Genomic DNA, 15,585 nt, shown 5'->3' on the forward strand with positions numbered 1-15,585 from the left:
TGCGTGTGTACACTTGACCGGCGGAGGCTGAGAGCTGATATCAATGTTTTACTGATCCTAAACTGCTGTTCCTGATCGTCACCGCAACAAACTGATCACCGGTCCCAGAACTTGCTCTCGATGGTTTTAAATGTGACAGGTCAGATTTTCCAGATGTCCTGAAGGGCGAGAAGACAGGGTGGATGTAGAAGTGAAGATCCGTGCCGAGACGTTGTGGCCTCCCAGCGCCTCGCTTCTTCCCGTCGCTCCCTCCGGCCTGAGCTGAATTGCTGGCCCATGATGCAATCCCTTGCGAGTTTGGATACCCCAGCCAATCAGAGTGCCTGGTGGGCGGGCTCTCCGTGCGGCTCACGCTTGTAAACAGGAGAGAGGGTGGGCGGGACTTTGAATTTCCCAGAGCCGCCCTCTGCTGTCATCCCTGTTCAGCCTTTCTCCTGCCGCTCTGCACTCTCTCCGTCTCTCTGCGGTTTGCTGCACGGGACAGAGGAGAGGAGGGAAAGAGGGGAAAAAGGAAGAGTGGTCAGCGAGAGGAGGCACGAGGAAGGAAGTGGGCGGCCGCTCTGACTTGGGCCACAGCTGCCATGGAGCCCTGCGGACTGGTCTGCTTCACACTGACAGTAGGTAGCCGTCTTGTCGGTCATGTGACTGCTTCTCCTTTTTCCTGTTTGGCTTCAGAGGAGTTCAAAAGAGGTTTTGTGCAAACTGTGGGCTTGCCCGTACCCGGTCCGTTCCCTGGTACCCTGTCTCAAACTGCCTTCCTGTCTGTTTCCACCTGCCCTCCTGTTGAACTCAAGATGTTTTTAATTTCCTGTGGGGGTTTCCCACCTTCTCCTTTTTTTTCTTTCCATTTCCACGAGTGATAATTAAAAGGTTGGACGCTACAGCAGCGGTTGAAAAGAAAGCCTGCGTGGGGAATTAGCAACTGTAACTGTTGTGTCACACAAAGCCACCAGTGAATAGAATCATTGTGTGCTCGCTTCAGTGCCTCACACGACACAGGCCGCACACATGCACTTAAACACCAAGCAATTAGTTTCAAACATGCCTACACTGTAACCCTGAAGGTGCAGTCGAGTCGTGGCCGCCCAGTAATATCACTGCTGCTGTCACTCAACACATGATGGCTGCGAGAGTTGCAGTGCTTTTCGTTCTGACGGCATAAGTTGACAGCTTTGTTCTTTTCTTTTTATTCTCTGTGTCTTTCTGAAGGATGTGTCCTCTTCTAAATCCTTCTTTGAGGATCCCAGCAGCCCCGTCTGCCTGTCTTGCTGCTGAAACTCTGGCTCTGCCGTCTGTCAAGTTGACTGGTCATGGTTGCTTTTCAAGCGTTTCCACAGTGGAGCTTGTTGGCCCACTTTGGAGAGTTGAAGCTCAGCTGACTGAAGTCGGCAGGAGGGCTGGGGGCCATCATACGCATGTCTGCTGAGCATCCATCCTCAGGTGCATCCATGCACGATCCATCCTCCGATTTTGAAGAGTCCATTTCCAAAGCTTGACTGCATCAAATGGCTTAATGGCTTCATGTGAAAGCTGTATTTAGACATTTAGTTTGGATTCCACTGGAGCAGCTGTGGCAAGATTCATTTCCACAAAAACTGCACAAAAGCAACATATTTAGCTCATTTAGGTTTTGGCCCTCTGACGTCAGCCTCCTGCTGAGAGCAAAATTCTGTTCTGCTGGATCTTTAATCTGGACATTTAAAAAGAACAAGTTGCTCATTTGAAAGCAAAAAAAAATGTGACCTTTAAATGCACCTTTAAAAGTGGAAGCAGTCACGTGCTTCCACTGCTTCGTAATTCAGTCCAAGTGTTTGGGGAAAGAATTCGGTCCAGGCTAAACCAAACACTGATCGACGACTTAACTGTCCAGCAGCTGACCCCCGCTCCTATTTTAGTTCCATTACTTCCCCACACAGCCACTAATTTGCCCACCTATATTTAGAAAGGCGTCACTTCAGTTGATATTGGCAGTAGCAAAGGCTTGCTGCAGCGTTTACTGCGTCCCGTCCCTGTGCAGCCTCCACTCTGATGAGGCTCCTTCCTCCCACCCAACTCTGAACTGTGTGCCACTGGTGGTTGTCTGTGCGGGGAGTCACGTCGCGGCCAACAAGTGACAATAAGTCGTAATCGGGGACGGGACGAGAGGATTGAACGTGGTGGCAGGCGACAGATGTGCAGACAGAGGGGAAGTCTGCTGGCTGCCAACCATGACGATCAGGGTGTTTTTTTTGGCTTTTTTTTTGGGGGGGGGGCGGGGGGCTTTTTCTCTCCACTTTAAGAGTCGTCGGATTGCATAACACCCAAAAGTGTACACGTCTGCCCCAGACAGGCTTGAGACATGCTAGTGGCTCACCCATGCAAGTTATATGAGCGTATGAGAGTCTGGCTGCGCCTGGCTGATGTCATGAATTATGCACATATTGACCTGCTGGGAAAAATGTGTCCGGACAACATTTTTTCCTCACCCAATTAGTAAACACGACTAGCTAGGTATGTAGAGAAAGGATGCTGCTGTTGTTGTTGTTGTTGTTGTTGTTTTCAGTTCTCCACAAGTATTCAGGCTTTCAACTGGTAAGTGTGAAAGTAGGCCACACTGGAAGCAGCACTGGTTTGTGTTGCTGGGCAGAATATCCGCACCTTGGGAGCTGTATTTCCATAATGGATGAGATTATGTGATGCGTGAGGCCCTCAGCTCTGTCAGAGCTCCGGAAAAATTGGCACTGCCTTTAAAATCATTTGGCGAGTCAGTATTCACACCTTCATTCCATCTTCCATGTCCATCCGTTTTGTTGCTGTAGTTATGCAAATTTCCCCATTGTGGGATTAATAAAGGCATTCTATTCTATTCTATTCTATTCTATTCTGTTCTATTTTATGTGTCATTTAACTGAAATACTGTATATATGTGGACAGATAATTATAATTGATAACTTGTAACCACCTTTCTAGTTTTAGTGGCCCAGAATGTGGTTCTGGTTTGAGTGGTTTGTGGGTCTGGGCCTTTAAAAAAAAATGTGATTGGATGTGGCTGATTTTGCAATTTTAATTCTGGCTTTTGTATTCATGCTTATTGCGTCTGACCTTTTCCTTGTGGTTTAACACTCGCGTGGATTTTAATTAACGCAATGCGTGCTTTTGCCTGTAAAAGTTAATGTGTGCGTGTGTGTGTGTGTGTGTGTGTGTGTGTGTGTGTGTGTGTGTGTTTGTGCGTGTGTGTGTGTGTGTGTGTGTGTGTGTGTGTGTGTGTGTGTGTGTGTGTGTGTGCCAGTGCAACAGGTCCCTTCTAACACAGGTGTGTGTATTTTTTTTTATCTGTACCAACAGTTCTGTTTGATCAGGGAAGCTTAAAACGCTGATACTGGTTTGTCTGCATGCACTGGCGGTTGTACTCTCGGGGTTTGCTGGCTGATTTCATTTCACAGCGATCTCTTTCAGGGCTCACGACTGGTATTAACCCAGAAATAACACCTGAACAATGGACACGTTATTTGCGCTGATCGAGAAATAGAACAGCTTTGTGAACTTTGGTTCCTGGTACCTCCTGTCCTGAGTTTGTTCAGCAGGACCCTGAAAGTCACTACTCTCGTTCTCTCTCCCTCTCTCTCTCCTTCTCTCCCTCTCTCTCTCCTTCTCTCTCCCTCTCTCTCTCTCTCTCTCTCTCTCTCTCTCTCTCTCTCTCTCTTTCTCTCTCTCTCTCTCTCTGCACAGGTTAGGAGCAGCTCTTGGATTTAAATGTCCTCTGCTATGGCGAAGCATGAGGCTGGGCGCACCAGCCCAGTGGTGCGTCAGATAGACAAACAGTTCCTGGTCTGCAGCATCTGTCTGGATCACTACCGCAACCCCAAGGTCCTGCCCTGCCTGCACACCTTCTGCGAGAGGTAAGCAGCAGCAGCAGCAGCAGAGGTGGCGATGGCTTTCTCCCCCCCAAAAAAAAACTTTGCTCGAGCCGCGCCTGACACAAACCAAAATCCCTGCATGCCGTCACCGTTTGTGTGGCTTTTCTGGCCTGCAAAGAAGGTGGGACAACATGTTGTGTTATGTCAGTCTCCCTCCCAGCACTGTTTCCCTTCTAGCGTGGAAGAATTCAGCTCATATTTAAACGTAGTCTTACAGAGGAACTTCTTTGATTTCAAATCTGTTCTCAGGAAGTAGCAGCTTCGCTCAACTCTTCTCCTCTTGGTCCAACTGTTAATTGCCTTTAACAGCAATGATGATGAGAAAGGGCTCATTGTTGCTTGAGGCTTTGCATTGACTGGACCCACAGCTAGCAAGGTGGGAGATAGCAACACTCCCCCTCCTCTCCCAGCCAACATACACCGGGGTCTTTCCCCTCTTAGTCGAGCAGAGGGGCCCCTTAAAGCTCCTGCTGTGAGTCAGTGGGCAGAGGATCCTGGGATGGGAAGATATGTGAAGGAAGGAGAAGAGAGACGGTGGAATTATGTGTCCTGCGCTTTACCCTGAAACCAAACAATTACACAAACATTTCTGGATTTGTTCTGGGCGGCGACGCAGACCCTGGGAAAAAAAGACTTTCCCCATGCAGAGGGAGGGTCATTTGCCCAGCGGAGGGTGCGTTTAATCCCGGGTTTAACTGGATGGCATGTGATGTGGAGTCCTGCTGAGGTGAACAGATTTTTGTCTGGAGCCAAGCACGATGTTCCCAGACAGATGTTACAGCGGGCGATGGGTTGACGGGTTTTTTTTAGGGCTCAGCTGGGGGCCACTCGTTTGACTTTTCTTTTTTGTTTGTTTGTTTGTTTGTTTGTTTTTATTTCGATGTTGCTGCCTTGTAATTTTGATTACAGTCATGGATTAGAGCTAAAACCTTGTCTGCTGCCAGTCTGAAAGTGATGCTGTTTTAAGCCATTGATGGTCCCAAAGGTCTTGTTGGAAGCATTGATTGCTGAAATAAAAAAATTCAACATTTTATTTATTTTCCTTTCTCCAACTCCCAAAAAGTGTGTACTAAAACAGAATGTTTTGAAAATCAGCCTTCCGTGATGTCACAAAGGGTAAAGATACCCCTGCCAGGTAGGAGATAACAGCCCCCGACAGTGTTTATGACCCTCAGTCATGTGACACTCTCGCCAAATTCCTTTTGTTCTCTAATAACAAAACTGACTTCCTGCAGGAAGCGAAAAACACAGGGTTGAAAAATCTGGGAGGAAAAATAATATTTAATAAATGTTCAGGTTGTTTTTTTTTATTTTATTGATTTAAAAACAACCACAGATTTTCCTTGGTGTCAAAGTGAAAGATGGTGAGCTGCTGGCGCTTCCGCTGCCTCTCTCCCTCACACGACAAAGCGGCAGCTGGCGGTCGGTGGCCTCAGCGCGCCGCCGCTCTGTTGACACAGCGGCGCGTTGACGGTCACTTTTGTCAAAGCCTGGCGCGCCGCTCACTTAAAAAAAAGCCTGCGCCCGCAGTTTGCCGAGGCCCTTTCGGCGTCACGCCTAAAACGGAGAGGTGTGAGCCTGCAGGCCGAGCAACTGCAAGTTCATCCTATCAGGAAAACATCTGGAAGGAGCCTGATGTTGAATCAACGGCTTCCTGTTGGGGGAGCAGAACCTGCACAGACTCAGCAGTCAGCGCTGCCAGGATGCGACCTGCACACACACATACACACACACACACACACACACACACACACACACACACACACACACACACACACACACGCACACACACACATACACACATGCCAAACGTCATCACCCTGGTTTGCCACCAGTCTTCTGTCCCCTCGTGTCTCTGCTCGGCGGATCAGTTTAACAGAGATAAAGACAAAATGTGTCTGTGACTCTCCCGCCGGCTGCGCTTTCTGGGTGTTGATGCTGATGCGCACTCGCCCTCTATTTGCTGTGACAGCTTTCCTAAGAGAGAGAGAGAGAGAGAAGGAGTGAGGGAGTGAGGGAGGGAGAAGGAAGTTTATTAACTAAGACTGTCACCCCCTCTGCCTTCCAGCTGCCTGCAGAACTACATCCCCCCCGAGTCGCTGACGCTCTCGTGCCCGGTGTGTCGGCAGACGTCCATCCTGCCGGAGAAAGGTGTCGCCGCTCTGCAGAACAATTTCTTCATCACCAATCTCATGGAGGTGCGTCTCTCAACATCGCTGCCATCATTGCCTTTTGATTCACGCGTGCAAACCAGTGGCAGCAGAAGACAACAGAGAGACACTTAACCAAGTGCAGACTGCTGAGAAAGAGTGTCAGAGGCTGTGTGTGTGTGTGTGTGTGTGTGTGTGTGTGTGTGTGTGTGTGTGTGTGTGTGTGTGTGTGCCCTGCTCTTGTTGTGGAGCAGACAGGAGATTTTTCTAGCATGATGTCACTCCAGGCTTCTTGAAGGGGCCTTGGTTGATATGGTTTGCATTAGTCACGGGTGATGATGCTGCAGCTCAACACTGTGACAGACCTTCCCTCCATCTCTCCTGCATCGTAATTAACACATCAGCGTCGCTTTGCTCTCCCTCCAGGTGCTGCAGCGAGATTCGGAGTGTTCACGGCTGGAGTCCTGCAGCGTGCTGGAGTCGGTCAGCGCTGCGGCCGCCGGGAAGCCGCTCTGCTGCCCCAACCACGAGGGGAAGGTGAGCCAGGGCCGTCACTTCAGCTCCTCCCAGTGAATTCCATTCATGAAACATCAAGTGGCTGCAAAGCCCAACAAGGATGGAGCTTTAAAACGCAAACAAACAAGTACAAAAGTGCACCACGCTTGTTAGAGCCATAATTTATGTTTTGTGTAAGATTCCTCCGAGCCACCGGAGGGCAGCCAAAAGTTTATTTTGGGTGGAAGTTGGTGTTCAGTTGAGCAATGATGTAAAACCAGGCGCTTAGAAGGAAAGCAAACAGTTTTTGACCGTGCTCGAATTCAATATGTTTGGTGATATCATCACTTCAACTTGGATGAAAAAGGAACTAAAGCGCTCTGTGAACCTATAAGAAGACATACTCGTTTTTTCATTGAATTTCAGAAGAGTACACATCTAAACAATGCTCCCATCGGCCAGTCGTGGCTCAGCATAGGACTTTGTCACGACAGCACTGAACAACCGTCTTTCTCGGTTTGTCTCCCCCCGCAGGTGATGGAGTTCTACTGCGAGTCATGTGAGACGGCCATGTGTCTGGAGTGCACGGAGGGCGAGCACAGGGAGCATGTGACCGTCCCCCTGCGGGACGTGGTGGAGCAGCACAAGGCCGTGCTGAAGACGCAGCTGGACGCCATCCGCAGCAGGTGAGGATCGACTGTCTGATGATGTTTGGAGTTCAGAGGCTTTAAGCCTTTTGGCCCAGTTTTGACATCTGCCACCAAATATCAGCAATATCCTGCTGTGTTTCATCACTGCGTGAAATAAAGGGCAACATGGACATTTGGGATCCGGGATCATGTATTTTTTTTTGTAGCAGTATTGCCTGAAATATAAAAAAATATATAAATTTAGTATTTTGGAGTTTCTTTTTTATTTATTTATTTATTTATTTATTATTATTTATTTATAATAATAACATAATATTGGGTATTTTTGATTAAGTATTTGAAGATTGCTGCTGCTTTTTTAATTAGATATTTTTCAAATTACTGTTCCCCCCTTGTTTTACCCCCAGGGAGATTAAATAAAAAATAAAAATAAAATAAATAAGAAAAACTCTTAACAAGAATGTCCTGTCCAAGGCGGCAGCGGCACAAGTGATAAAGTTTCAGAGAATCAGCAGCCAAATTTTCCCAACTTACATCAGGATCATCAGATATCAGACATCAGATAATAATTAAAAAACAAATATTTGCCTCAACTGCTCATGATCATTAGATTCGATCAGATTGGATTTAGACTTTATTGATCCTTGCAGACAGTGTCCTCAGGGAAATTAAACAGTCTAGATGCTACAAAGTGCAGAAAACAGAAGCAGAGGTGACGGAAAGACTAAGATATAAACTTCTAATATTCTGTTATGTAACAATTGCACTTGATGAATGGGTAAATGCAAATACATACAATGCAATAACATAAATCCAAAGATCAGTGAACCTACAGCCAGAAAAATGGAAGTGCTCAGGAAGCCCTGCTCATTATAGGTGTAATGGCTTGTGGTTTTTCTTTAGAAGAGGTTGTAACAGTGAAGCTCGGCTCTGCAGGCTCCCTCAGCTGACGGCCGCCATCGAGCTGGTGACGGAGATCTCCCGGCAGCTCAACGAGAGGAAGATGGAGGCGGTGGCCGAGATCACCAGGACGTTTGAGGAGCTGGAGCGAGCGCTGCACCAGCGCAAGACAGCCCTGGTCACGGAGATGGAGAACATATGCGGCACCAAGCAGAAGGTCGGTGGCGCTCGCTGCCTTTATTTTTTTGCATGTGCTTTTCCTTTCAATGTCAGCTGCCGTGTCCGGTCAGCCGGCACGTCGGCCGAATGGTTTCCGTTTTCTCCGTCTCACTGCTTCTTGTCGTTCCATTTACCTGAGTGCAGGTCCTGCAGGCCCAGCTGGCCTCGCTCCTGCAAGGCAAGGAGCACATCCAGAGCAGCTGCAGCTTCACAGAGCAGGCTCTCAACCACGGCAGCGCCACCGAGGTGGGACCCAAGGATTTGAGTTCATTAAAAAAACACTAATGAAACAAATGTCTGCGAAGGTTCTCGGTCGTCCAGGTCATCATCAGCGTAGAAGGGTTTAGTGGAGGCAACTGGACTGGTTTTTCTGGGACATTTCACATGAGGTGTTCTAGAGCTCGTTTTATCGCCGGCCCTGAGTTCCTAATAAAAACAGATTGTGAGATGGCTGACAAATAAAATAAAAAAATAAATCTTTTTTTTTTTAAATGATTGACTTCAGTAAGAAAAAAAATTGGCTTCAAAGATACAAAAAAAGATTGGTTTCAAAGATAAAACATGATTGGCTTCAAAGATAAAAGACTGAAGTGATTGAAGTGGCTTTTCCTGTGAGTGCAGGTGCTGCTGGTGCAGAAGCAGATGAGTGAGCGGGTGACGGCGCTGGCGCGGCACGACTTCCCAGAGAGGCCGCATCAGAACGCACATCTGGACTGTCTGGTAAGGGTTTCTTTTTCTCACTCACATTCAATTCTCTTTTTATTTATTACATTTTCACACGCTCCATTTCGAGGCACCCCCCCCCCTCCACCCTCCCCCCTCCAATTCTTCCTGTTGTCGTGCTCCACGTGCTCTTCCACTCGCATGATGAAACAGTTACTGACAGTGACTTCACCTCCACGTGTGCTGCCTGTCAGGTGGAGACTGAAGGCCTGCGGCGCTCCATCCAGAACCTGGGGGTCCTCCTCACCACGGCAGCCGTGGCTCACACCTCCGTGGCCACGGGCGAGGGCCTGCGGCACGCCGCCACCGGCCAGCACCACACCGTCACCGTGACGACCAAAGACAAAGTACGGCCTTTTTTGAACTCCTCCGTTTCCTCCGTGGGTTCAAAGACATTGCCTTTTTTTTTTTTTATGCAATTTCTTCTCGCCAATGGTTTGCAGGAGGGCGAGCTGGTGCGGACAGGAAACGCCGTCCTGAAAGCCGAAATAACATCCGCCGATGGGAGCCGCACGGCCGAGACGGAGGTGGCGGACAACAAGAACGGCACGTACGAGGTGGGCTACACGCTGCACTCGGAGGGCGAGTACTCCTTCGCCCTGATGCTGTACGGCCAGCCAATACGCGGCAGCCCCTTCCGCCTGCGGGCGGTCAAGCCCTCGGACGTGCCGCAGTCCCCCGACGACGTGAAGCGGAGGGTGAAGTCTCCCAGCGGGACGGGCGGACACATCCGGCAGAAGGCGGTGCGGCGGCCCGCCAGCATGTACAGCACCACCAAGAAAAAGGAGAACCCCATTGAGGATGAGCTCATCTACAGAGTGGGTAAGAGGGACGGAGGCGTTGGACGGAGATTTAAAGGTCCAGTGTGTAATATTTGGCTGGATTTATGATTTTTATATTGGTAGAAACTTAGCAAACTGCCCCTAACTTCATTAATAAAAGTGTACATTACATTACAATACATTAAAATTGCAGTGAGAGACAGTTCACCCAGCAACGAAAATGCATTTAATTTCTACCGGCCACCGTGGTGTTTGAGGCTCTGGTGATGGTGGTGGTCTGAGTTTTCACAGAGTGAAAGAATTTACACCAAACTGTTGGCCAAAAGATCCAGAAGTTCAAGCAGTGACAACGCTGCAGCATGTTCATGTTCATGTTTGCTCTTGCGAGTCTGACACGTTCCACTAGCGTGTTAACAAACCTGCCATACTCGCCAGGTTGGTTTACAAGCGACTGGGACTCGGTGGTGGTGTCAACTTCAGTTTAACAGCCAGTCTCGGACGTCACCACAGGAGCAGCGTGTTCTTTGCCTGCTGTCACCTTTCTGTCTTTGAGCAGTTGGCCAAACTACAGTTCTGTTAGTGCAGTGGAAGGATTTCATTTTCTGTTACACTCTCAAATGGTTGCATGGGTTAGAGATATCACAAGAGCATTGTTGATCCGTTTGAGTAGGAAATGGGTAAGATTCCATTTCCTGTCATCCTGCCGTGCATGTGTAAAACACGATGGAAGCCAGTTTTGGATGCAAGAGAAGAAGAGCAACTTATGAAACCTGCATGCTGTTGGTGAGCAGAGCAGTGAAACTGGAACGATCTGAGCTCGCTGGCAGTAAATTGTCGGTCCTTTGTCAGTGACAAATGCACCAACTCACCACGGAGTCTAATCTTCACCTCAAGCAGGTCTTTCGGGTCCTTGCAAGGTCATTAATGAAGTGTTCTGGCACCAGTTCAGACTTGTTTCTGACAGGAAGGCAGGAAAAGAACCTTGAAACCTAATTACACCTTCAGAGAAGCAATCACAGTCACTTTAAACGTTGCTTAATGTGGGAAAAAAAAAAAAAATTGGTGCCAAATCCCAAAATGAACACTTGGAGGTAGAGGTCCAAACATGTTGGTGTTGCTGTTATCTCTTAGGTTCCCGCGGCCGAGAAAAAGGGGAGTTCACAAACCTTCAGGGAATCTCGGCCTCCAGCAACGGCAGAGTGGTGGTCGCCGACAGCAACAACCAGTGCATACAGGTGAGGATGCACATCCGTGTCCCAGTGGAGCGGAGCAGCGCCGCCACCTATCACTCCAAAGTAACTTTCTCTCTCTGACGGAACTGACTGCAGGTGTTCTCCAACGACGGCCAGTTCAAGATGCGCTTCGGGGTCAGAGGTCGCTCTCCGGGCCAGCTGCAGAGACCCACCGGCGTCACCGTGGACATGAACGGCGACATCGTGGTGGCCGACTATGACAACCGATGGGTCAGCATCTTCTCCTCCGACGGCAAGTTCAAGGTGAGACCTTAAAGCAGCAGTCTGTAGATTTAGCAATGCTAGCACGTAGCTCTGCATGTTTTCTGGTGTCCCGCTTTTGTCACTCTTTTTAGAATTTGATAGAAATGCTTGACGTTAGCAGTTTTTTTTATTGTAAGGGTTTCAACTGAAATATACACATTTCTAATTAATCTATTCAATTAATTTTCTACCTCATTCCATCCGAGTAGTCTCTCGTTTCCTGCTCAAGCTCTCCTTGTCTGCCTTCGTCTCAGAACAAGATAGGCGCTGGCCGCCTCATGGGTCCCAAGGGCGTCGCCGTGGACAAGAACGGGCACATCATCACCGTGGACAACAAGGCCTGCTGCGTCTTCATCTTCCAGTCCAACGGGAAGTTGGTGACCAAGTTTGGAGGCAGGGGGACGTCTGACAGGCAGTTCGCAGGTGAGCATGTTCCCCTCTGACATCGTCTGTCATTGTTATAAATATGCCATTATTTAAACTAGATCCTGTTTTGTTTTTTGTTTTTTTCTTTATCTCATTCTTTAACTTTAATCAAATAAATAAGACCAAACAAGGTCCCCCCCCCTTCTTCTTTACATGTCACTGTGTATAAAATGTACTGCACCAACAGATATGAAAACATAAAACGTGTGAAGATATTTCTACGTGATGCATCGACCTCGCTCCCAGCAGCCTGCGCCCGACTCTTCATTTTGTGCTTCTTCTTGATTTCTGACTTCCTATTTTTCCCTTCTTTCTGTTCTTCCTCCTGTTTGTTTTCTTTTTTTTGTCAATCCAGAAAAACTTGGCCCAAACTTTAATAAATCTGGCTCAGTTTTCAGTAAGTACTCAGTGTGGCCTTGCTGCAACCTTTAATCCCACAGTGCAGTGCCCTCCGTCTAACCCCACCACCTGATTCTTGTCTCTGACCCCCCCCCCCCGAGAACTAAGATTAAACTGGATGGATCTGTGCCTACACAAGGCAACGTTTTTACACCCACGTTGTAATAATCACTATTAGAATCATCTTTTGTTGTGTGTTGTTGTTTTTTCCCCCCCAGTGTAAATGGCTTAAATAAAATCAGTGTCACTTCAATGAATGGTGAAGAAAACAAATCACTGTTTGGTGATTTAAGTGGTGATTTTGTTCTTTGAAGTACAAAAAGAAGTTGATTTGTACTCCTGACGTCGTGCTATAAACAGTTTAAGAGAGTTCAGTAATGACCTTCCGTTCTGTCTCCGTCAAGGTCCACACTTTGTTGCCGTAAACAACAAAAACGAGATTATTGTGACCGACTTTCACAATCACTCTGTCAAGGTAAGACCTGCTCTCTGCTGCTCTCTAGTGGTTGATCTTGGCCGGTGCAATTTCTTTTTGTTGCTCCTCAGTTGATTGAGGAGCAGTGGGTGAAAGACAGTGTTTGAGTCGGTGATTCCAACTGTTCCAGGTCTACAACGCTGATGGTGAGTTCCTCTTCAAATTTGGTTCCCATGGAGAAGGCAATGGCCAGTTCAACGCTCCTACTGGTGTGGCCGTGGACGCCAACGGAAACATCATCGTAGCCGACTGGGGCAACAGCAGAATACAGGTGGGTTCGTTCTTATTTTAAGTGTCAGTTAAATCATCCCCCAGCAGGCCCACAATTGACTCTCATTATGGTGATAAAGAGACTCCTAATGAAACTTAGAATCGTCATAAAACACAAATTGGAAGCTTTGAAGTGACTTTGAGCACCTGTGTCACTGATGGACGTCTTGGATTTCAGGTGTTTGACAGCGCAGGCTCCTTCCTCTCCTACATCAACACCTCAGCAGACCCGCTGTACGGCCCCCAGGGTCTGGCCCTCACCTCTGATGGACACGTGGCTGTTGCCGACTCGGGCAACCACTGCTTCAAGGTTTACAGATACCTTCAGTGAACGGAGCAGCCACTCGGCCATTCGACGCGACTCCCGCTCTGGCTTCAGCCGCTGCTCACGGACAGAGAGCTGCACCGTGCCTGCCCACCTTCCAGCCGCCTCCCGGTTCCACCGTGCATCAGTTTCTCCTTTAGAGTTTCTAGGTACTTTCAATAATCTACAATGCAAAATGCGATCGTAATTCCAAAACATTAATTTTTTTTCCAATTCTCATCCTACAATTTTAAAGATGAGTTTTTGCCGTTATGTATTTTATCATCCTATAAACAAAAATCCTGCATGTGGGTATGTTTTTTGGTTAGGCTGGGTGGGAGATGTTCCAGCATTCAGAAGCACAACTCAAAGACATTTTTTTCCCTACACATGTGAACCAGCTCTCCTTCTCACCTCCTCCCATCCCCTCTCTCTCTAAACCAAAACAAACTCCTTGCATCTAATCGCAAGGTGTTGCACTTTCATGTATAGAAACCTGCAGCCCAACATTGTTGTACAGACGCATATTCACTGTAGGAGTGTAAATGGATTTAGTGTGCAAGTTATTTCACGCCCAGTGTTCCAGCACTTGATGACAAAAGTGAGGATTTTAACACTGGAACATACACTGATAGACCTTCAGTCGTAGCCAACTGAGTGATGCACAGAAATCCACACTTGTATAGAAATTGTTTGCTGTATTTTGTTTTATTTTTTTTTAAGCTCTAACTTATTTTTGTTTTTCTGTTGTTGTTTTTTTTACATTTTGTTTTTAAAAAATAATATTTTTCTAAGTGGTGCATTGGAACTGTGTCCCCTTTGTCAATCGTTGTTGTTTTTGCGCGTCTGTAGCCTGTGGCGCTGACAGCCACTCCCCAGTGCGCGTCCTGTCGTCCCGCGCTTAGGTTTTGTTTCTGCCAAGAACATGGCCGTCGCAAGTCGTCGTTGAGCATCACACACACACGATAATATTGAAAGAAAAAAACCCATTGTATTAGTTATTTAGTTTGCAAGAATAATATATGCCTCTGTGTAGTTACTCTCAACGTTTTCTGAAAGTGTACTATATATTACAACCATATTCTTGTTGTAGCTGACACGAGCACCTTCATCATGGTTTCTTCTCGACATTTGCTCTCATGTGCTTCATTGTTTCTCGAGGTTTCTGATGAACGGACACCAGGTAAACGTGTATTCCACCAGTGCTTTAGGAATCTGCCTGTTGGCCATTGATCACTCTTGTAATTTGCCCTCTTGCAGTTGGCGTTTCCTGTTTGTGGGGGGGTGGGTAACAGGTCTGAACAGGTGCCAGGTTCGGTTGACTTTCCTCCCCTGTCAGATGTGCAACTGTAACGTTTTGTTTTCATGTCCGTCCCTCATCTGTGAGTTGACCTGTGAGACAGCGGAAGCACATAGAAATGAAAAATATATAAATCCATAGATAAAGGCCACATAGAGCATCGTGCGGAGCCCACTGTGTACTAAAAGAGGCCAGGCTTAGAAAAAAAAAAAGTAACCCCTAGTTATGTAACATGAAAATTGTATGATTGTATATATTAAAGAATGACACTACAAACAGATGTGCTAATGCTCTTTTTAATTGCATCTTGAGCCATCTCAGCTACTGTACTGCCTATACGAACTTTTACCACAAAGTAAAAACTACTTGCTATGGCTGCACTGACTCTTGACTAATACCCCCCCCCCCAATCCTCCTACTCCCTACGGTCTAGTGGAATGGTGCTACTCTTTGCATTACAAAGACATTGTGTCTTCTGTTAGAACAGCATCCATTTGCTTTGATTCCTTTTCTAATTTACATGAGTTTAGCAACAACACATCCAATGACTGAAGACGGTTCCAGCACCACATACATATTTTTGGTAGATTCTCTTCCAGTCAGAAGCAAAAGGTGCAATTTTGTAAATAATACAACATGAAGTTTAACATAAAGCAGTAATTCCATTTTTAACATAGTTAAAAATTAATACATTTCGGTTTATTTCATAGAAAGCGATGACGGAAATAATTTTTTTGAGAAAAGCTTTGTCTTGTTTCAGGAGTTTCTCAGCAGACTGAAAACCCCACTATGCGTCTGATCTATGCACTACATACTGGAGTGTAATAATAAAAAAAAAAAGTGTGTGCTGGGGCACAGCTGAATCGAGCAGGGGCCGGATGTACAGAAGCAGAATCCGACGCAACATCTTCGTGAGGATTCAACACATTCAAGTAAATCAATCGCAAGCGTTTGTGCAATAACCAAGTTAGATATTCATAAAATGTTTCATATTTCTGTGAAGGAGAGAAAGAACATTGCAAACCATGAATTCTTAAAACCCTATGTGGGATTTTGCTGAATGAGCAAAAATGTTGGGTCCCTACAGTAAAATGTCTTCT

At 47.0% G+C, this 15,585-nt stretch overlaps 1 protein-coding gene across 2 annotated transcripts; it reads left to right on the forward strand.

Annotated features, from left to right (window-relative positions):
- The first annotated feature begins 338 nt into the window (after positions 1-338).
- trim3b (tripartite motif containing 3b) lies at positions 339-14,765 on the forward strand. 2 transcript variants are annotated; one of them, XM_076031677.1, is made up of 17 exons: positions 339-617; positions 3,709-3,878; positions 5,965-6,094; positions 6,473-6,583; positions 7,076-7,227; positions 8,128-8,308; positions 8,455-8,556; positions 8,932-9,030; positions 9,228-9,380; positions 9,477-9,855; positions 10,947-11,050; positions 11,144-11,311; positions 11,566-11,734; positions 12,093-12,134; positions 12,541-12,611; positions 12,742-12,882; positions 13,060-14,765. In XM_076031677.1, the coding sequence occupies exons 2-17, from the start codon at positions 3,733-3,735 to the stop codon at positions 13,210-13,212; spliced, it is 2,301 nt and encodes a 766-aa protein (XP_075887792.1). In that variant the 5' UTR covers positions 339-617; positions 3,709-3,732; the 3' UTR covers positions 13,213-14,765. The 2 variants fall into 2 exon arrangements, with proteins under 2 accessions (XP_075887792.1, XP_075887793.1); XM_076031678.1 differs by lacking the exon at positions 12,093-12,134 and having other exon boundaries at positions 346-617.
- The last annotated feature ends 820 nt before the right edge of the window (positions 14,766-15,585 follow it).

This window comes from Nelusetta ayraudi, unplaced genomic scaffold (assembly GCF_046127955.1).
Source record: "Nelusetta ayraudi isolate G7.1 ecotype Tasmania unplaced genomic scaffold, CSIRO-AGI_Nayr_v1 ptg000033l, whole genome shotgun sequence".
NCBI classification, from domain to species: domain Eukaryota; kingdom Metazoa; phylum Chordata; class Actinopteri; order Tetraodontiformes; family Monacanthidae; genus Nelusetta; species Nelusetta ayraudi.

Coding starts and splice junctions, on each gene's coding strand:
- trim3b (XM_076031677.1), top strand. CDS start 3,733: ATGTCCTCTGCTATGGCGAAGCATGAGGCTGGGCGCACCAGCCCAGTG. Junction 8,557..8,931: donor ACCACGGCAGCGCCACCGAG/GTGGGACCCAAG, acceptor CTGTGAGTGCAG/GTGCTGCTGGTGCAGAAGCA. Junction 12,612..12,741: donor TTCACAATCACTCTGTCAAG/GTAAGACCTGCT, acceptor CAACTGTTCCAG/GTCTACAACGCTGATGGTGA.